Genomic DNA, 22,531 nt, shown 5'->3' on the forward strand with positions numbered 1-22,531 from the left:
TCCTCCCCATAAATAGTTAATATGACTCAGATCACGGGATCGTTTGCTACATTCCTGTTTGGCCAGTTCGGTTGGTTCCAGAGCCAAAGGCTTGGCCCGGAAGTACAGAAACTCCAGACGACGGGTGTGTAGCTGCCCTGCAGCTGCATCTGAGGGCATTTCGGAAGAAGCGCAGATGTGTTTAGGGTGACAGTGGGGTTCTATGCCCACGAGGTGCTGAGAAAGCGTTTTAAGCGACCATCACGTTGCCGGGCCGCCCCCACCCAAGCAGTCAGCAGTAGCCAATACTTGTTAAAATGATGTCATCATTGTGGCCTCCTGTTCTGTATTTTCAACTAAAAATCACTGAAAGCAAAGTATTCCAACACAAGTCGACTACTGAAGGAAAGAAGAGGAAGGCGCTGGGAAGTCACACCATCGTTTCCTGCAAGTTTTCTGGAAGAGAGAAAACACTTTGCTTTCTTATAGCTGGTTCAGGCACACGAGGCCTACCTACTCATCTTCTGATTCAGGGTCAGACATTTAGAGCAGCAAGGCCAAGCTCCTGAGCCACTTAAGAAGGCCTGCTGGGTGAGTAAGGGATTTTGCAAGCAATTAATATGACAAAGTGTTACCTGCTGATGTCAAGCCAAAGTCTGGATATGGTAGCGCCCTTCGGCAAGGTTTGGGTTACTGAGGTTAGCCTGCAAAGGTCTGTTTTCGGAAGAAAACAAGCAGGACCATGAAGTTTCACTTGCAGCTTTATAGACTTTTGAGGAATAAATGCTCAAACTCAGGACCCCAAACAACTTCTAGCAAGGATGAGACCAGTCATAAGTAAGAGCTGCTGGTTATTTCATAGTAGAGATGCAGGCAAAGCATTCCAGATCTCATCCTCCTCGTGACTTTGATTGGCGTCTCAGGAGAAATATCACAGAAGGAGCTCATCTGTTTAAGAACAGATGGGGAGAGGATGGCACACTTCCCCTCCCTAGTCAAAGTGTGGTTTTGCAAGACAGACGACTGATGCCAATAGATGGCACCTTACATATAATGAACTCATTCTTTCCTAAAGAAAGGTGCCTTTTACAGATTTGGCCATGGAGGGAACAATGAGGTGAGGCAATCACAGTGTAAACATCCTTTCTTTATCCAGGCCATTATGTCCTCACTGTTTGGGGTATGGAGAAGTTAATGGCCCAGGACACCTTATCAGAACAGGACAGTCCACCTAGCTAAGTCTCGATCCCACATAAGCTTTAGTTGCTAGAGCTTTTAATTCAGAAGAAAATAATATGCTGGAGAACGTGCAGTGCTCTACTGGCCTCCTTCCTACAGAAGCAATTTCCAGGCAGACAGAAGCCAACAGAGAGAGGCAACCACAGCATGTAATTTCCCACCACATTTTGTCAAGATGACTCAGTTTCCAGCCATTCTGCCACTGCTGACCTGCCATCCTTCCCACTTTGCAAGGCCAGATAACCAAATTAACTTGGGTGGAACATGTAATGACCAGAACAAAACCTCCAGTTCTGACCACATTAAATCACAGTAGTTTGCTTAACAACTGTCTACTTTTTGTAAAAAGCCAAGCATAACATGAAGCACTATTTTAGCAAAAAATAATAATTACTTATCAACTAATACACTTCCAGTAATAGGCTCTACAGCTCTGAGTATATCCTAAAAAGTGAATGTATCTTTCACCAATAATCTGAGATTGATTTTTTAAAAGACTTTATTTATTTATTTGAAATAAAGAGAGTGAAAGAGAGCCTGAGAGGGTAGAAGGTCAGAGGGAGAAGCAGACTCCCTCGAGCTGGGAGCCCAATGCGGGACTCGATCCCAGGACTCCAGGATCATGACCTGAGCTGAAGGCAGTGGTTTCACCAACTGAGCCACCCAGGCGCCCCTATTCTGAGATTAATTTTGCCTCACATGGAATTTGTAAGTCATCTGGTAAATTTCTCTTGATTCTGCTCTTCCATTTCAGAGCAATCTTTATGTGTGTTTCAGATCTATGCAACGAGACAGCCGAAAGCAGAGCTGAAGTCTCTCTGTGAATCTCTAACCCGTACTTCTTGGAGTGCAGGCAGATGCAGTTTCCTTAAGAATCAATCCCCTTCCCTTTATGCCCCAACTTCTCTATTGCAAATCAAGACCCGGCTTATGACAGGTAGGGAATATGATCACGGAGACAGTGCCAATAAGAACTGCGAAGTATCATTCCCCCACAGAGGAAAATAAACTTGACATCAGCAACACAAAACACTACTCTACAGATACACCACTCCCCCTATTCATTTGGACTTTTCACAAGTTAACTGTTTCTCTCTCTATATAACTCTGCTGACCTCAAGAGCAGAAGGAAGTATACGCGTGCCCAAAATTACGCTGGTGGCACCCACTCACTATCCAAAAAGGAAATAAGAAAAGTTGGGGGAAACATTTCCTAAATCGCCCCCAAATCCTGACTATATCCTTTCTTTCAGCAAATGTTTCATTTTAGAATAGTTTTTTATTTACAGAAAAGTTGCAAAGATAATATGGAGCATTCTTGTATATGTCATACCCAGTTTCCCTCTTATTAACATCTTACATCGTATATATACGTTAGTTATAATTAATGAACAGATACTAAGGTATTAACTAAAACGCATACTTCATTTAGATTTCCTTAAATTTTATATCTAATGTCCCTTTTCTGAACCAGGATCTCATCCAAAACACCATATTTACATTTAATTGTCCTGTTTCCTTAGGCTTCTCCCGGCTGGGCCACTTTCTCAGACTTTCCTTGTTTTTGATGACCGTGACAGTTTGAAGGTGTACCAGTAAGCCATCTTAGAGGATGTCCCTCCATTTGGATTTACCTGTTGTTCTTCTCATGAATAGACTAATATTATGGGTTTGGGGGACAAAAACTCTAGAGGCCAAGGGCCATTTTCATCACATCATATGAAGGGCTCATTCCACTAGCATGGTGTATCACTGCTGACTTTAACCTTGATCACCTGGCTGAGAGTTTGTCAGGCATCTCCATTCTGGACTTGCTTCTTTTCCCCCTTCCCAAACTTGCCACTATCGGAAGAAAGCCATTATGTGCAACCCACAATTAAGGAGTGAGGATTTATGCTGAATTGTTGGGAAATCTTCTGCACAGGAGACTGGTCTACTCTTTATTTATTCATTTATTTATTTAATCACATATTTCTATTAGTACAGATATTTATTTTATACTTTGGGCTATAATTATAACCCAATCTTACTTTAATTGTTTTCTTACTCAGACAGTTGGGAGATCTTTCCGTCGGCTCTTGAGTCCCTCTGACACAGCCCCATCATTGTGGAAATTTTGAGCACTTCCTTACTTTCTGACACTACAAGACACTTCAAGCCCCATCTCGTATATTTCCTGTTCCATCCTAGAATCAGTCATTTCCCCAAGGAGTCCTAGTTCCTTTTATTGAAGAACGATATTACAAACCAAGATCTAGTCACTTTATTGAAGAACGATATTACAAACCAAGATTACTAACCAAGGCATAGATTTTAAATACCCATTACTAGGGCTAGACATGAAGAACTTACAAAAAGACACATTTCGTGAGCATTAAAATTAATGAAGGGAAAGTGACAGAAAACCCCCACTCCACATTTATAGTTCCATGGAAAAATGCAAGAAGATTTTCACTTTGGATATTTATTACAATCCAGAAAGAAATGTCATTATCTTTCATTTTAATGCAATGGAATAATGTGTTTGAGAAGGCGGCAAAGTCTAAAATAACTTCTTAATTTATATTGTTTTGAGGTTTCCATTTTTCAGCAGGAGTGCTATTTTATTCTTTCAAAACAGCATTATGTATTCTCAATGCCTTAGTAGCAAAGTGTAGTCTAATCTAATAATTTCTATGTACGATATCGACACGATAAAGCCATGAGACCAGAAATTACTTGACCCTATGACTCCAGCTTCAAAGGGCCTTACGCAGAGGGGCTTGATTATGGCTGTTCTTGATGGCTGAGGTCACAATTCAAAGCACCCCCCCTCTTGTTTTCCCTCTGGGGTTACAGCTAGGAGACAGGTGATGGAAACAGGCAACACCTGGACATTGGTGGCAAGCAGATAGAGGTATCAAGCCACACTCAGCCTAGGAACAGAAGCCATCAGTCCAGATCACAGGGCGACTACTTTAGGATGATCAAGCATGATAAGCATCTGCTCTATTCAAACTTGAGTACCAGGGATTCCAAAGACTCTTGCTTATGTCTCTAAGATCTCAACAAACCATGGTCCCAAAAAGAAGGAAAGCAGCTGGAGTTCTGGGGGAGGAAGAGTATTCTCATCCAAATGAGACTGGTTATGTAAGGAAATATTTGGAATTCCATGCACACCTATGACTAGGCTTAAAACATCTGTCTTTATTTTCAGTTGTGCACCTGCATCTTAAGCCAACTAGCATAAGCTAGAAGTCCACTATGGCCCTTCACTAATCAAAACACGTCTCAGGCAAGCTTCTGTCCAATTCTGTCACCTAGTACTGTTTTCCCATATAACATTCTACTTTAAGCTAGTCACAGCTGGGAGACTGCACACAGAACATGGGACGAGAGCAGGGGTTATCCATCAGCTGGAATAGTGAAAAGATCCTTGGGTAGGAAAAAGTTCTGAAAGACCAGAGTTCAACAGTTTTGCCTCTATCCAGTGCTGGCCCAAGAGTCCCGGATGAAAGGCCCAGATCTGAGTCCTGATTTTACTGTTACCTAGTTCTGCAAATTACTTTTACTTGGGAGCCTTCAAAGGAAGCATATGCTGAATGGCTGGATTTGTTGGATGTACTCCTAAGAGTCTATCATCTAATCTACTTTATTCTGAGGCAGGACTGAGAAGGGTAGCTTTAAAATGATCCAAATTAAGAGTCAAGAAGACAACCACAGCTCAGGCCATCATGTGGTGCTTTTTAAATTTGCTCTAGTGACGGCTGGGTTACGAAGGAGGTGCTGAGACTGGACGCTCAGACCTGAAATGAGGGAGGAGGAGGGTCTGGGCGAGAGGAGAACCGTCACCTTCTCGAGTGTTACAGGAGAACGTCTGTGTGCACTCGGGTGCAGTAAAAAGTGTGTAGGACTCTTCGCTCCTTCATTCCTGAACCCTTATCTCCAGGAGCACACTCGGGGAAGACTCGCAGAAGGCCAGAGATGCTGGTCTAGGGCAGGTTGTTATTTTGGTTGGTGTGTTGCTGTCCCCCGCCAAACAAAGAGAAAAACTGGCAACAGAGAAATAAGAACCGAGGCCCAGGAATTACTGCTGTAGAAGCTTCTGGGTAGCAGAGCAGGACTCTAATTTGATTCCAAAACTGAGCTTATTTAACAGGTGAAGGCTGTTCTATACTTACACCCAACACGGACAAAACCATCACAGACATTAGAATTCAACCCTTGTTCTTTCCCTCAACGCCCCACTTTTTCCCTTTAAGAAGGAGATGTAGAGAGAAGAAACCAAACCAAACTTGTGCTCTCAAAAATGATCTATAGTTATGAGTATTTACCAACTAATTTCTCTGTCAAATGATTTAAAAAACAGAAAAAGCCATAAAAAAAAAGGAAAAGAAAAAAGAAAGAAAAGAAAAAAAAAAAGCTGAGCGGTTTATGTGTCTGAGAATGGCATTTCCTGCCAGCATGGTTTCCTGTCTCAGGCAGCCACAGCGACCATGACCACGTGGTTACACAGCCCTCCTCAGCCCAGCCCGTGCTCCACACGCCGCTCCTCTGTTCCACTCACCCTTCCTCCCCGACAAAGGTGACGTACAGCTTATTTCTCTGCAAGTCTTTTCTGGAGTAGCCCATGATCTGATTAAAAGCATCTTCCAGTAAGTGATCTCTTCTGATAATTAACCTGTCCATAAAGAGACAATGTGAAAATCAGATTATTTCCTAATCCTTATCTTTCTAGAACTGGGCCCTTTTGATTCCCTTCTCATTTACCATAGTTAACCGGGGGAAAGGGGAGTGACTTAACACACTGCTGGCTGCAATAATGCATATTTATCTTGAACTCTTAAGAGCAGAAGCAAAACTTACATCAAGCGAATTGTTGGTAAGCAAAGCATTCCCACCTACAACATATACAAACAAGTCCCGAGCTCTTTCTGAATGGTCAAATCAATTTATCCCAGAAGGAAGATGATTTTAAAACAATACAAACACAAAACTTTTGTTTACTGAGGAAGGACAGTCCGATGAGGTCATGTTTTAAGTGTGAATGCACCTAGAAGGAATTCAATTACTAAGTATGCACAGAGATGACTGTGCGAACCAGGAGAGGGAAAAAACAAACAAACAAAACCAAACCTCCCCAGGTTCTCCAAAGCAGTCAGGTTTACGCCTGCGCTTAATTTAATTTTTAACTTAAGTGAATCTGAGATTCCCCAAGTGACAGCTACAAATGAATGATACTTGTGGCCCGTTAATCCACTTGTGATGATCATCATGAAAGTCATCCTGAAGCTGATAAAATTTACCTTCAGTGCAAATAGTCATGGAAAGGGAAATGAAAGGGAGGCTGGACACAGGGAAAGCTGAGCTTCTGATCTCCTTTTTGGTTTGTTTTTAAGTAGTCTCCCTGCTAGGCATGGAGCTCAGTGTGGGGTTTGGACTCATGACCCTGAGCTGAAATGAAGAGTCAGACGTTTAACTAACTGAGCCACCTAGGTGCCCCTCCAGACCTTCTTAAGTGAAGGGTGAGAAAGGCAAAGCTCGGAGAGGTGGGGTGTTTCGGCAGGCCGAAGTGTGCTGAAGGGTGAGGAAACGGGGACCTGTGTATACACTTGAGCCAGGCCCCTCTGCGGGGCAGTGAGCTGGCGAGCGGTGGGACCACTCCCGGGCCTCTTCGCAGACCCCCAGCGTCATGGCAGTGTGGCTGTGGAGACCCTTCCTCCCCGACCTCTCTCAGGGGGCACAGAGATCTCTGCGGGTCCATGAGGCAGGGGTGGAGGTGGGGATAAAGGAAGGACAGGTAAGTGGGGAATGAACAAAATTCTAGGCCAAATAACATGATGATGCTTAAATTTCCTCATTAAAGTTGGGTAAAGAAAGGCAGAAACAATAGTCATGACATATTTCTTTGGACAAGTGAAGCTTAGTTCACAGAACGAAACAGAGCTGAGCAGTGTTCCCACACTCAGGTCAGGTCAGGAGACAGTGATGCGCCGTAGAGGACACCGTGCCAGCCTTTTCTCTAACAAATAACACTGTAAGTGAACAGAGAGGCACTTTTCAGGAGAAACAAATTAGCTTTTTATTTTGCCTATATTTTTATAGGGAATGTGGTGTTTGTTTTAAAACCTTAAGCTGAGTGGTGCTTAATTCCAGAACTCTGTCATAGATGAGCCTGTAATTGCCACATGCCACAATAATTACACCAGCTAAAGCAGAGGCTGTGATCCCAAACTGGAATCCGTTTTCTACGTTCCCGACTGCATCCCATCTCCTCACCGTCACCCAGTCCTGAGGATTGTATTTTGACTTACTTTAATTTCCCTGGGCCTTGGCCATATCCTTTTGTCTCTAACTTCCTGTAAAAGTTCCTTAGTTTGGCTTCAAAGTCTCGCTTATAAGGGGCTGGAGCGCGGGCATTGGCACGCTGAGTACCTGCGGCAAACCACAAAAAGAGAAGGTCTGGGTTTGTGCAATGTCCCAATGTTCGTCACATCACCGTGACAAAATACTGCCAGGGGGCTGAGACCACAGTCGACAAGGGAAAGGACACAATTACTTCCGTGCCTTCGTTTTTCACCTCCCCCACATCGGAGGTTCTAGCAGAGCTGACCGAAGTCTTAATATATTGCTGTGTGGCATTTTGGTTGAGAACAACAATCCTGTTTGCATAGTTACAATGGTGCCCATGTGTGTCAAATATGTTTCCCTTTTCAGTACAAAGTCTATGAGTCAAACAAAATTACTCATGTCTAATGGTAACTGTTCAGGGTGAAATATCTCCCTCCACTCGCTGCTGAGATGATATCATGGCAATTAGATGGGAAGTTACAATGTGAAAGTATGTGGTGTATAAACCAAGAACAGTGAGTTTCCAGACTTTGCCCTGTGAAAATGCACAAAATGATTTTTAGATATGCACTATAAGAATTATTTTAGACTTATAATCACAAACATTTTCTATTGTAAGGTAGGATAACCTTGATATAAACAGACAATTCAGGCATAACTGTAGACTCACATGTTTCTTGGCTGCACAAAGAATAAATAGTGCGATTTGTTCACTTTTAATATGTGCCAAGCGCTAGGATCGTCCACAGGTAATCTAAAGATGTTTCATATGTCATCCAATGGTAAGTTTCATTAATAATGCGTAAAAGTAACACAGTTTGTTCCTCTTTCTGCAGAAAAGTCTAGCTTTGTACCACAGGGTGACTAACCAACAAACTGGGACAAAAACCTTGATGATAAATATGGGAATCAGACGCAGAGCCATGACAAAAACACTGCACGTTTCCATGAAATATTTTGCAACACAATGAATGGGACTGGAAAATAAAAATTGTGGAGTCTTGTGCATTCCATACCACATAAGCTCATTAAATATTTCTTTAATGAGTCAACTAAGTGATTACTGTTCATTGCTAACACTGTGTCAGAGTCAGCAACGTATGCTCAACCTGAGTACGGCGGGACTGCTGAAGTGGGTATTTTGGTTGCGAAGACAGAAATAAAACAAATCAAACAATCAGACAGATAATTAAGTCCTAAACTAGGAGGTGGACAAACTATAAAGCACAGGGGACAAAACCATACAGACTTGGGCTGTACCCAGCCCCGATGACCTAGTTTGCTTGGCATACAATTGTTTTTAAAGATTTTAAATTAACTTCCAACATTTAAAAATTAGGAGATTTCAAGTACAAAACAAAACAGATTTTCTCTTGAAGATTACTTGGGAACCTTGCAACAGCTGGCCTGCACTTTCCTTACGGCCACACCGGGCAGCTGTTCCCTTAAATGAAGTCTGTGCCACAACCACTCAATGATACCAACGGCCTGGCCCCCCTCGGTCTTTGCATTTGGGGTCAGTATTCCAGAAAAGTAACAGCAAATGAGGATAAGTAGAGATCAAGATGGGAAAGGCCATGAGGAGAAGGCTTTATGGGAGCCAGGCCTTGTAAACAGAGGAGGATCTCTATCCTACACTGGGGCAGGGCAGCAGGGGCGGGGAGAAGCGGCAAGCCTGTCTGGAAGGCCCCGAGAGACTGACCTGGCGCACAGGGGAGTGCTGCCGAGTCACTGGGAAATTTCATCAGAGGGTTCGAGCCAGATTATGTGAAGAATTTTAAAAACCGAGCTGAGGAGTTTGAGCATGGTGCAGTGAGCAGTGGGAAGACGTTAGAGGTTCCTGAGCGAGGCAGTTACAAACACATGGTGTTTTTTTCAAGCAGGGGTTTTCAGCGTGTGTTGGGTGGATTCAGGGTGGGAAGGAAAGGAGGGGTTTTGCGGGGGGCGACCTGGCCAGGAGTCGCTGCAGCTCTGCGGGCCTGAGGGGACTGCGGTGACTCAGAGAAGCACGTACAACGTGAAATAAGAACTGCCAACAGATAGTAAGTAGGGAAGAGACATGGGAAGCTCGGATGGCAACATGGAGCTTTAAACAGCGGCCGTCCCTGTCATTCGTGAAGCGCCTGTGGTGCGTACAGAGCCATGCGCCTTCCAGACAGGATCCTGGGAACCCTGGCAGGTTTACGAAGCCGGCATGATGGTCCTCGCCGCCACCGCCACTTGGTAACTAAGGAAACTGACGTCACGTGTCCGTGCGTGGGAGCTGTGGGATTTGAGCCAGGTCTATGGGACGCTATGAGCAGCCTGGGAGCTGCTGGTGGACAGGGGCACGTGAAGCTTTCTACGGACTGTGCTGGAGACGAGAGCCGTTCAGGTGGATATCCTTCCCCGGCACTTGAAAACACAGTCCTGGCGTTCCTGTGAGAGATGAGGACCGCATCTGTGCGTTGAACGAGTTCGGGCAGTAGGATGCTTTGTGAGTTAGCTGTTACTGACATTCTCTGCAGAGAGGTGAATACTAAAGACATGGGGAAACGTGTTGGGGTGTTAAGAATGGATTTTAATAAAATCGGCTACTGATCAATGATATGTCCAGAGAGCTGTTTGCATGTTTATGAATCTTTTACCCAAAGATCTAAGATCTACGTCATAAAGGAAACGAATAAACTTGACCTTAAAAGCTCTAGGATACAGAAGCCTCTTATGCAGTGGGTACTCAATCCTCACTGACTTAAGAAGCTCTAAAAGATCCCAATGTTCAGGCCACAGCCAAGACATATTACATCAGAATCTGTGGGGCGGGACCCGGGCATAAGGGTTTCATGCAGCTCTCCAGATGAATCCAATATGCAGCCAAGGTTGAGAACCATTATCCCCTATAGGAAGGTCAAATGTAACCAATGGAACATCTGGAGAACATCCAGAGACCAACACAGAGGCAATGCTTCCCCTGTATTTGAAAGGCATCATTTGCAACATGAAGGATCGTGATCTCACTCTTGGATAGCTAAGGGACGGGGCAGCGTAGCACAGGGCCACTCAAGGGTGACAGAATAAAGCTGTTGGTCCTGCAGCCCGAGACCCTGTAAGCTAGTAAACCTAGATGGCTCAGAAAGCCGCCATCATGAGTCAGCTTTCAAGAGGGCGATTATTAATAGGGAAGAGGAGAAAGAAAAACAAAACACTGAATAAAAATCTTTCAGACTCTAAAGTTGATTGCTTAAAAAAAAGGCACATATACTATTGCTGTATAATTTGAGATGCTTAAAAGGATGTGGGAAATGCCACAATTCATTCCATCATTGTCAATACGGACACATAATAAAAATTAGCTCTGACTCCATTTATGCTCTAGGTGAAGAGATCCAATTACAGAAACTCTGGAGACAGAAACTGCTAGATGCAAAAATTCTTTTGCTAATAGTTCTATTATGAAAAAACATCATTTACACATTACTTCATGGTTTAAAAACTATAATAAATTATGTTGTTGGCCCTTGTCAAGTTCTTAATGCAAGTCGGGTGCCCTGCCAAGAAATTCCAGGGCAGGAATGCTGTTACTTCCACTTTAGAAATAAAAAATGACCTTGGAAGATTGAGCTAATAGCACTGTATGGGAACCCTAACTACAAGTAAAGTTTTAGGATTCAAGACTGCTATAGAGAGAGTAACCTTATGGTCTTAAAAAAAGGAAGTCAGATACAAAACAGTCAGTGTTACATTTAGGAAGTAATCAAGTAAATGGCTGACTTCATGGCCATTCAGCATTCATGGCCAGTCAGCATTATGTTAATTACTCACAGGAAAATTTTCAGTAACAGATATTAGGTTTTTTCCTTTATCATTGCTAGGCAGACCTGAAGTATGATAATAGTAGGATACTGTTTCCACTTACCATTATGAAATTGTATAATCATGTACAAACTAAAGAATTCTACCTGACAAAATACTTCAGGGCACAGGAGAATGATTCCGGCATCAAATCACTAGGAAGTCTGGGTGTTTTGGACTCCGGATGTGCCACCAGGATCTGAGATGGCTTTGGTGACTGGCCCTCACTCTGCATGGGATGGGATGGAGTTTGGCCTAATCCAGCATGGCTCTGGCCTCTGTACTGGGGTAGCTCAGAAGCCTACTTCTCTCCTGGTTCACTCTCTAAAAAACGTGTCTATGACTTTTTAAAAAATTTATTATTATTTTTTTTTATAATTCCCTGTTAGTGAACAAACCATCAAGCATTATAATAATTTCTGGAAGACTCGCTCTTCTGGAATATAGCTCAATAATTTAAATTAAGGGGAAAGAAACACCTCCACAATGGCTGACCCAAAGCACAATTACCAAAGTTTTTGCATTTTTGCTTTATTCTCTAAGAGTAGTGAAAGGCTCTAGGTCACTGTTTTGAGCTTGCTGATGTTTTCATTTACACACGGTTTATTTTTTTTTAAGCTTTTACTTATTTATTTGACAGAAAGAGAGCATGAACAGGGGGAGGGGAAGAGAAGGAGGGAGAAGCAGACTCCCCATTGAGCAAAGAGCCTGATGTGGGACTCCATCCCTGGACCCCATGATCATGACCTGAGCTGAAAGCAGACACATAACCAAATGAGTCACCCAGGCACACCTCATTTACACACCATTTATTTTTTAAAAACCAACTTAATAAGCTGATTTTTTAGACTGTGCAAATCAGGAGCAATATATTAAAGAGGGAAACTGAAAGGCCCACCAGTGACGGGCATTCTCTCACAGCCTTAGGGATGGGGGGGACAAGGGAGACTAAGAACAACAATAAAATTAAAAAATACCCGTATATTATGGCACAGACAGTATTTGGCTGTCTTTCAGTCTCTGGAATCACAACTTCCCCATCTCCACCCACCCAGGGACCATCCCCCATCTGCACTGTTTGGTACCTTGTTCATCTTTGTGGGGCTGAGCAAAGAGAAGAGAAGTAACACTTTTTCTAAACGCAAATGCAGTTGATCCTTGAACAACATGGTTTCAACTGCATGGGTGCACTTAGATGTGCATTTTCTTTTACTAAATACAGTACAGAACTGTAGTATTTTCTCTTCCTCATGATTTTCTTCATAACATTTTCTCTAGCTTGCTTTACTGTAAGAATGCAGGATGTAATACATGCAACATACATGAAATGTTTGTATTGACCTAATTGACTGTTCATGTTATGGGTTAAGTTTCCTGGGAACAGTTGGCTAGCAGTGGTTGCGTTTTGGAGGAGTCAAAAGTCATACGCAGGTTTTTTACCTCATGGCAGGGTTGGCGCCCTTAGCCTCCACAGTGTTCAAGGGTCAACCACGTGAAGCTACTTCAGGGACTATAGGCAAGATGGGGGAAGTGTGTGAAGAAGGGAGGAAAGGAGCAGGAGATGAGAAAAGCAGCAGCCAAGATGCTGACTTTCAAGTGAGAAAGAGAAGAAAAGAGGGCCCTAAGGGGTCTCATTGTGCATATCCCATGCCCTCAAGACAACTTTCAGCAAAGAACCACATGGGTCTTCCGTGCTGTCTGGTCTGTTTAACCCTGTTGCATGTGAGCTGGTGCCCGCCTATCTTCCAGATAGTCCCGTTTTAGTCAAGTTGTAACAGCTCTGCAGGATGATCCCCCAAACCTGAAACATCTTTAATGCACTGTGTATAGGAAAGCAGGGAGAAATATAATGTATTTGGGAAAGAGTTCCAGTACATGGTGGGTTAAATTCTCTGACACTTAGTCATAGCTTTGGTTACATGGAAAATTCACATATGTGAGCACATCTCCAATAATATTAGATAAATTAAGTGTTATTGCATTTAAATTCCTAGAAATGTGGACTTACAAAAGGTCCTTAAATAAACTTCTGGGTCCCATATTTGGCATAAGAACTACATGGTGTTTGGAAAGATTTTTCCCTTCTGGCACAGCTAAGGTCAGGATTGGCATTATAACGGCCCTAGAAAAACAAACCTTCACATTCCAAAATTTTGACCAATTTTAGGTGAGCTTTCTAACAGCTGCAAAAAGTAGCAAGTTTCCAAAGCCCCTCTCTCCACTGCACTTGAAAAGACGTAAATGTGCTCAAATAAGGAAAAGTATGGAAAGTTTACCGATCCCAAGGCATTCTGAAAGATCATTCAAATTTGTTACTGTCATAATTTTCACAGTATTATGCTCATACCACTAAAAGGGATGAAATTCTAGTCACAAGAAGGAAGAACAGACCACTTTAAAACATCCAAAATGCTTTTCACAAAAAAGCTTCAGGAAAGTGGTTGAAGAAGATGCTTTTGTACTCAAAGAATCAGAAGATTACTCCACAGGGCAAATGACTTTAGCTAGTCTTGGCCTTGTAAGATCATGTGGAATCAGTTACAATAACTTGCATTGGTATCAGGCAGTTCATCCCAATTTCAAGATCAAATAGAGCCCCTGAAATTGAATAGTCCAAAAATATGGAGATGATTCTCCCTGTAAATTAAAACCACCACAAACGCTGCTAGCAATTTAGATATATTTGGGTTCTACATCTCTTTGGAAAATGTTGGACTCTAAATGTGCTTCCAGAATGCATTTTACTACTATCATAGGTTACTCATGTTCCTTTGTGATGCTAAATGATTAGTCGCCCTTTAGAATGTTCCGATAGTCTCAAAGAATGATTAGCCAGTCCCCAGGAGCACATGTTTTTGTCGGGCCCGGAAACGGACAGAACCTATTGATCTACCTCTTTCTTGGGGAGGGCAGGCTGCAGAAAAGCCCCAGGAAGGACAGTCTTGACTGAAATGAGCAATAATCCACAAGGCTTCATTTCTTTAACCACAAAGCATCAGGAAAAGGGATAATCCATTTGAACTTCATCATAGGATCTAACTAAGATAAAGACCAGACAGAATGATTAAATACTTAGGCAGAAGCTTCTGCAAATCAGGGAGAAATGAATTCCTATTTTTTGGTTATTAATGCTTGAACACTGACAAACTATACTTCTCAGGATCAGATTTCCAGAAAGAAAGAAAAAAGGGATAAACTAACACTTATCGGATGCGTGTTGTGTTGCAAGCAGCAGGCAAGCATTCTCCTCCAAGTGTCCATGGGAGGTGATTGCTCTTACTTCCATTTTATAGAAAATCACATTCAAGTTCAGGGAAGGAAGTAAACTGCCCAGAGACACAGACCATTGGTAAAGACCGAGGCCGGCTCTGAATTCCACTAATTTTCCCCCACATCTTGAAACCTAGCTGAAGTGTCATATACTTATTTCTTTTCATCCTGGATCATCAAAATACATGTCCCTGCTTTGTTCCAAAGTTGACCTTCACTTTTGTCTCCAGTGTCCTGCCTTTCCATGGGTCTGTGGTTTGACTGCTACTTCGACAAACTAGTTTCCCCCCACACACATCTTCTGACCTCTGTACACACACATGCTCAATTTCCCTATCCTGAAACCTCTTCCTTCACCCATCTTCTCCTTCTAAATACTGTCCTAGTTTCCTTCCTTTTCATCCCCATACTTCATAAAAAGAATATTCTACACTTCTGGCTTCTACTTTCACATCCTATATCATTCTGCAAGTGGTCACATTCCAGTTTATAACCTCTTATCTCAAAGAAACTTCTCTAGAAAAGGCCATTTATAACCTCGTGATTTTCAGATCCAATGGCCTCTTCTCAGGACTCATCCTTTTTGAATGCTTTGAGGATTTGGCCCACTCTCTACTCCTTGAAGCCTGCCTTCCCTGAAAAGACTTTCCTAATTCTCTTCCAAAATCCATTGGCCCTCTTTGCTTCATTTGCTCCTCTTTCTCAGCCCATCCCTGAAATACTGGAGTTCCTCATGTTCCCATCCTCTGTTTTCTCTTCTTTCCATGGGCTTGTCCTCCCTGGTTCCTCCAATCTGCCCTGGGTTTCAACCACTACCAGCCTACCTATATGCTGAGCCACCAGCCTCTCCTGAGCTCCGTGACTGTCTTTTCCATTCGTCTTTGGTATCTCTAGTTGGATGGTTCATAGAGTCCTCAACAAACCATGCTCAAAACTAAACTCCTCCTACCCCTCCTTTTCAGTCTAATCTTTTTCCTTCCCTGGTAAATGGTGTTGCCATCTGCCTAGTAGTCTAGGTGTTGGGGACCTCAGAATCTTCCCTACTTGGACTCAGAGTCCTGAGTCTCTATATCCTACGTATCCTTTGAACTAATTCCTATTTCTCCAACACTTCTAGTCCAGTCCTTCAGCGGGTCCTAGTATTAACCTGTATTAACACAACACCTGTATTAACGCAACAGTGTTGTGTTAACACAACCTCCCAAGTGGTTTCTCGTTTCTCTGACTTTATTATCTCATCTTCTAAACCATCCTCTATATTGCCACCAAACTGTTCCTTGTAAAACAGGATATTCTTCCATTTGCCAAGTTTCAGTGGCTCCATAGGAACTACAAAGTAAGGCGTCAATGACCAACCAGCCCTAGCCTATCTTTCCAACCTGAGCTTTGAGAACCTGCTCTTACTTGTAGCTATTAATTGGCCCTAAACTTTTTTCACACTTCTGAGGCCTAGGTCATCCTACTCGCTCACTCACGTAGGACACCCTGCTTCCTCCGGCCCACCTTCATCATCCTTCAAGTCTCCCACAATATCTATTATCTTTATCCCCAAACACCCACTGCTGGTCTTGAGGGAAGAACAGTTCCCAAATCGGAGTTCCCATACCTCTCCTTACAGAACCAACTACACGGCTTTACAGAGTCATTTGTTGACTCATTGCCCTGCCGTGAATCCTTCAAAGGCAGAGACAATGCATTTACTCATCTTTGTAGCACTGGACTCTAATTCAGTGCTTGGATCACAGTTGGATGCTCAATAAATCTGCGTTAAAAGAACAAATGAATAGACCTTTTCCTGTTTGTGGTATTCAATTAGGCTTTAGCTTCATTAACATAGGATTTGTGAAAACAAGTCATACATCAAAGACTACAGAGCAGCTTTTAGTAACACATAATAGCACTTAGATTTCTATTAAAACAGTTTTAAATTCTGATAGTTATTAAAACGTAAACAATACAAAGCTAATGTTCTGTCAACATTATAACTACTTTCTTTAAAAAAAAAAACCATTTCCTAAGCTGCATTTTCTATCATTTATTCATCCATACATCCGCTCACACCTTCATTCACACCATACATCTTTCAAAAAGATTTTGCACTTAAATATTTTAGTTTGTTTTATCTGTCAACATGTTCTATCTGCCTCTGTGTCTCTAGTCTTCCTATCTAATGTAGTTAGTCATTACTGCAGGAAAGACCTATCGAACTCCATTAAACTACTTTTAATTCTGTATTATTTCTGGAAAGCTGACATTTCTTTTTATTTGAATCTGTCTCCGAACCAAAACTTGTTTCAGTCCAAAAGCTAACAGAGTATTTTATTTTGTGTCCTAGTATTTTCCAGGATAGACACTACGTAACATAATGAAAAGCCAATCCTGTATCTGAGCACATCATACTGCTAACATTTAACCTCTCTTTCTGGAAAGTCAGCATCTTCCTGCCCAAATGAATCGTCATGGGAACAAGCCGGTTTTAAGTGCCATAGACCATGTGCCCGTGCTCACACTGAAGACGTACCCAAGGACCCCCTCAGTGTCCGTTACGAAGAATCAAACATATGGTCTTAGCGTACGCTTCTCAGAGGACTCACTGAGCACAACAGGTGGACTTACCTGGTGAGTTCTGGGGCGAGGACACAGGGGAGCCACGTGGGGACTGACAGTAGCTGGGGTGCAGTAAGGCATGTGGAGGCACATAAGACATGATCTCTTCTTCGAATAAACTGGGGAAAGACCAGAAACAAAATGCACACTTTAGCCAAAGCAATGGGGAAAAGCCTTGCTTCCAAATGAGTAAGACGATTGATTTCTCACTCTGAGGTCCAGTTCACATCCCAAAGGGAGCACTTGTCCCCTCTCTCCTGTAGCTAATTCTTGGGATAAGCAGCCACCTGTTGTGGCTTTTGTGGAAGCTCTGGTCGTGTGCCCATTTTCCTACCAGCTCTGGACAACACGATTTCTATTTTGCCACTTTATTTTTTTTTTTTTTAAGATTTTATTTATTTGACAGAGAGATACACACGGAGAGAACACACGGAGACAAAGCAGCAAGCAGAAGGAGAGGGAGAAGCAGGCTCTCTGCTGAGCTGGGAGCCCGATGCAGGCTCGATCCCAGGACTCTGGGATCATGACCTGAGCCGAAGGCAGCCGCTTAACTAACTGAGCCACTCCGGCATCCCTATTTTTGCCTCTTTAATATGAGACTCTGAATTTACACGTTTGCTTGAACATAGTACCTGGGTTTTTAGCTTCAAGAATAAGATTCAACACACAATACACAATGCTTACTAAGAATCCTTTACAGAGACACAAAGTATGTTCTTTATTTTCATTCTAAGAAATATATGACAGAGTCTCAATGTTCAAAGAGTTTAGGATTTAACTGGAGAATTAAAAGCAAAATAAAACACTTCCTAAACAATTACAGCTGCTCATAGTTAGCTCCCTTGTTTATTCTGGCCTTATAATTTTTTTTAAATATGAGGATTTTGATCTCAGATTATTCACATTTGATCCAGTGTCTTTGTTCTTTCCCACATTGAAATTTCTCTTTCTCGGACTCTCCTAAAAGATAATCATCTGGGATGTGAGATCTTAGAATCCCAGACTTTTCATTAAATCTTATGATAAAAGTACTATTGATCACACTAGCTCTTGACACTCGACAAGACACTTGAGGAATATTTGACAAAGCCTTGAAACAACAGTAAAATAAGAGAACTTGTGGTGTGTGTGTGTGTGTGTGTGTGTGTGTGTGTGTGTGTTTTAATTAAGAGGCAGAGGTAGGTTTTCCTCAAACTTGGCCAAATCTAGAAACCTGTTAGGAAACATTCAGAAAAAAGTGGCAACAGTTCATTCTTGCAGAGGTTAAGAAAAGGACTCCTGGGGCACCTGGGTGGCTCAGTTGGTTGAACGACTGCCTTTGGCTCAGGTCATGATCCTAGAGTCCTGGGATTGAGTCCCACATCGGGCTCTCTGCTCAGCAGGGAGTCTGCTGCTCCTGCTGACCTGTCTCCTCTCATGCTCGTGCTCTCTCTCTTTCTCTCTCTAATAAATGAATAAAATCTTTAAAAAAAATATATTAAAAAAAAAGAAAGAAAGAAAAGGACTCCTTAAGGTTATAAGCACTCAACTGAGGCAATTTTGCCTTCTTGCACACCGCTTGGGGCCTTGGGGAATGTCTGAGGACATTTTGGTCATCGTAACTGGGAGCGTGTGTATCTAGTGGCTAGAAACCACCATGCTGATCGTCACAATGCGCAGAAGACAAAAGAGCTCCCTGCAACAAGCACGCATCCAGCCCAAAACGTCGGTACTTTTGAAGCTCCTTCGAAAAATATTCAACTTTTTCCCAACGTTGTGCTTTTGTCCACAATGGTGCAATGAAGATCCTGTACATATTTCCTTGTGCACAAGCAAGGAGTTTTAGTATAAATACGGGATGTACCTAAAAGCAGAAGCGCTCTGTCATAACACATGCCTTTTCAACTGTACAAAATACTGTGACCTGAGCCGAAGGCAGACGCAACCCACTGAGCCACCCAGGCACCCCAGTTTACTGGCTCTTCCTACTTCAATTCCTAAGAAATGCCTTTGTACACCCTTTATCCATTTTTCTTTTGGGTTCTTTTCTTCTGAATTGATTTAAAAGCATTCTTCTCATATTCATAATATCTCCATTTTACGTGCGGTGAATATATTCCTCTAGTTTGTTACCTTTCTTTATGCTTTTATATATGGTATCTTTCACTATATAAATTTCAAAATTCTAACAGTCAAATAAATCAATCATTTCATATATGAGCTATGATAGAGGCAGATTTTTTTTACAGGAGTTCAGTTAATGAAAGAATATATGATACAGAATAATTAATAACAAATGTAACAACGTCATTTAAAAATTCTTGAGTTTTATAATAGCTATTTTGAAAACAATCTTACATGGGCTTATTTTGAATGGAATAATTTCCTAGAGCTGTGGCATGTCAATATTGCAGCTTGCTGATAATCAAGTCCATTTGTACCAGGAGTGATTTGCCTTTTTTAAAAAAAATAGCACCTGGGGTGCTTGGGTGGCTCAGTGGGTTAAAGCCTCTGCCTTCAGCTTGGGTCATGATCTCGGGGTCCTGGGATCGAGCCCTGTGTCAGGCTCCCTGCTTGGCGGGGAGCCTGCTTCCTCCTCTTTCTTTGCCTGCCTCTCTGCCTACTTGTGATCTCTGTCTGTCAAATAAATAAATAAAATCTTAAAAAAAAAAATAGGGGCACCTGGGTGGCTCAGTCATTTAAGCATCTGACTTCTGATTTTGGCTCAGGTCATGATCTCAAGGTCCTAAGATCGAGCTCCACTTCAGGCTCAGTGCTCAGCACTCAGCACAGAGTCTGCTTGTCCCTTTCCCTCTGCTTCTCCTCCCCACACCCCGTGCTCTCCCTCTTTCTCTTCTCTCTCATAAGTAAATAAAATCTAAAAAAACAAAAAAGAAAAGAAAAAAAGAAAAAGGAAATAGGCAAAGTATAAAAATAGACACAAAGTCTTTCACTATGTATGCAACTAGTCCATTGCTTGCTTGAGTTTATAGTCACTGATTCAAATGACTCAAACTCCAAAGTAAAATAAAAAATAACTAGGGACATCTGAAAATGTTTCAATAACTATTAAACATTATTTATTAAGCATCCACATGTAATACATTGTGTCACTATGTACAATTATTAAATTTAATAAATACATCTGATCATCTAAATAAGTCTAGAACTTAATAACATCATTTGAATATAATAATTATAGAACTATTATATAATAAATGAATTTCTCATACTTCTCCAAAGGCCAATTAACTTCAGATAATATAGTTTTTCCTCAAATGGAGGAAAATGTAGCTTTGCTCTTTATATGTGTATATATATATGTATATACACACGTGTGTATCTATATACACCACATATGTATATATATGTAGATACATACATATATATACTTAAAACTGATATATATGTATCAGTTTTTAAGTATTTTTTTAAAAGATTTTATTTATTTATTTGACAGACAGAGATCACAAGCGGAGAGAGAGGAGGGCAGAGAGAGGCTCATGATCTGAGCTGAAGACAGGGCTTTAACCCAATGAGCCAGCCAGGTGCCCCAGTTTTTAAGTATTTTTAAGTTCAACCATAGAACACATAGAAACTCATGAAAACTGCAGTGTTTACAAAAGCACAAATATTCTAAGTTATACTGTAACTTAAAATATTTAGGACACCATCTAAAGATTATTTAACTAAGAACAGGTGAATGGTAGTCATGATTTCTATTTTATGATCATTGTGTTTTTATTAATTCCAAATGCAGAATTCTTTAGTTTAAGTAAAAAACCTTAGATTTCTAGAATTTCTAGAATTTTACAACAGAACTATTTCATTACCAACCAAACTATGGTAGAAACATCATATTACACAGTAACTGACCAACAGTCTTCCTGACCATGTAGCACACTGTATTCTGTTCTTAGAACTCATTCAGTGTAACTTAGTCATAGGTCACCCCTTTGACTGAGAAGTGACCCTTGCTTCCCAATAGGTCTTGTTCAGGATCAGGTGAAGCAAAGTCTCCGTGGGAAGTGATTATATATCCCTTTGAACTATGCTCCAACTATCCAGGAAAGGAAGATAATTTCTTGACTTCAGTTTTACAAGTATGGCAACTATCATGTAGGCAGTTAGAAATGGTGAGGGTCAGGATCATCATGAATATCGTGAATGAGATTGTTAGCACTCTAAGATAAATAAAACGGTGTGTGGTCTGTTTCAGTATGACTTTGCCTTTAATTCTTCGGAGGTTACGGTGGTGGGTGTCCCAACTACTGGGCAGAGCAAAGCATTAATTTATTCTAGTCTCTCACATTTGAGGGATAATATTAAAAATGAAAAATCTTTTGAAAACTTGCCAGTTTCCTTTCTCAACTACTCTAAAATTTAAAAACAAAGCTGACCTAACCATCAGGAAAGAAAATGCAACTGGTCAATTTTATGAAGGGCTATCAAGTTAGCAATGAGTACCAGGGATCAAATTTCAACTTTCTGATCTAATTTCCCAAACCTAAACTCTCAAATTCATTTTGAAAAAATCACATCAAATCAGAAAAAATAAACAAAGAAACAAAAAACAAAAAATAAAAAACAAAGCACATTTGGAGGAAAGAATTTGAAAGAAAATATAAATATGACCTTTTACTCCAAAGGAGAAAGCCCTGTACATGCTTGCGTTCCATTTGGTGAGTGGAACATTCTAGCCATTGGCCTCTATTAATCTTTCCCTTCTCCAATACCACCTCATTTATCACCAGGGTTAAAAAAAAAAAAGAAAAAGAAAAAAAATCAAAAAAAGATCTCAGACTAAGAAATGCAATCTGAGGGGCGCCTGGGTGGCTCAGTGGGTTAAAGCCTCTGCCTTCGGCTCGGGTTGTGATCCCAGGGTCCTGGGATCGAGCCCCGCATCGGGCTCTCTGCTCCTCGGAGAGCCTGCTTCCTCCTCTCTCTGTCTGCCTCCCTGCCTGCCTGTGATCTGTCTCTCTCTGTGTCAAATAAATAAATAAAATCTTTAAAAAAAAAAAAAAAGAAATGCAATCTGAAACAAGTTATCACTAAACCTGCATCCTACATCTTCCACATGAGTATTCCACAGTCTTTAAGAATAACAGAGCCATTTTTAGGCTACTAATATTGGGATAACATTTTCTAAAATGCTCCTTAACATCCGATGACAGAAAACTGTCTACTTCAAAAACTGGCGTTCCATACCTCAGCAACATAACAAGGTCAGCATCACTTGAAAGACGCACCAATCCTGGGGTCCCTTCGGTTCGGATAAATTGGATCTTCTCCCTAT

The 22,531-nt window shown here is 41.6% G+C and overlaps 1 protein-coding gene across 1 annotated transcript in view; it reads right to left on the reverse strand.

Moving 5' to 3' along the window:
• Nucleotides 1–22,531, reverse strand: part of HECW2 (HECT, C2 and WW domain containing E3 ubiquitin protein ligase 2) — a 307,281-nt gene that overhangs the window by 31,432 nt on the left and 253,318 nt on the right. Inside the window, 4 exon segments of the mRNA XM_046019114.1 lie at nt 5,765–5,878; nt 7,512–7,632; nt 17,266–17,375; nt 22,444–22,527. Of these exon segments, the coding sequence (XP_045875070.1) occupies nt 5,765–5,878; nt 7,512–7,632; nt 17,266–17,375; nt 22,444–22,527 (429 nt within the window).

This window comes from Meles meles, chromosome 9 (assembly GCF_922984935.1).
Source record: "Meles meles chromosome 9, mMelMel3.1 paternal haplotype, whole genome shotgun sequence".
Lineage (NCBI taxonomy): Eukaryota > Metazoa > Chordata > Mammalia > Carnivora > Mustelidae > Meles > Meles meles.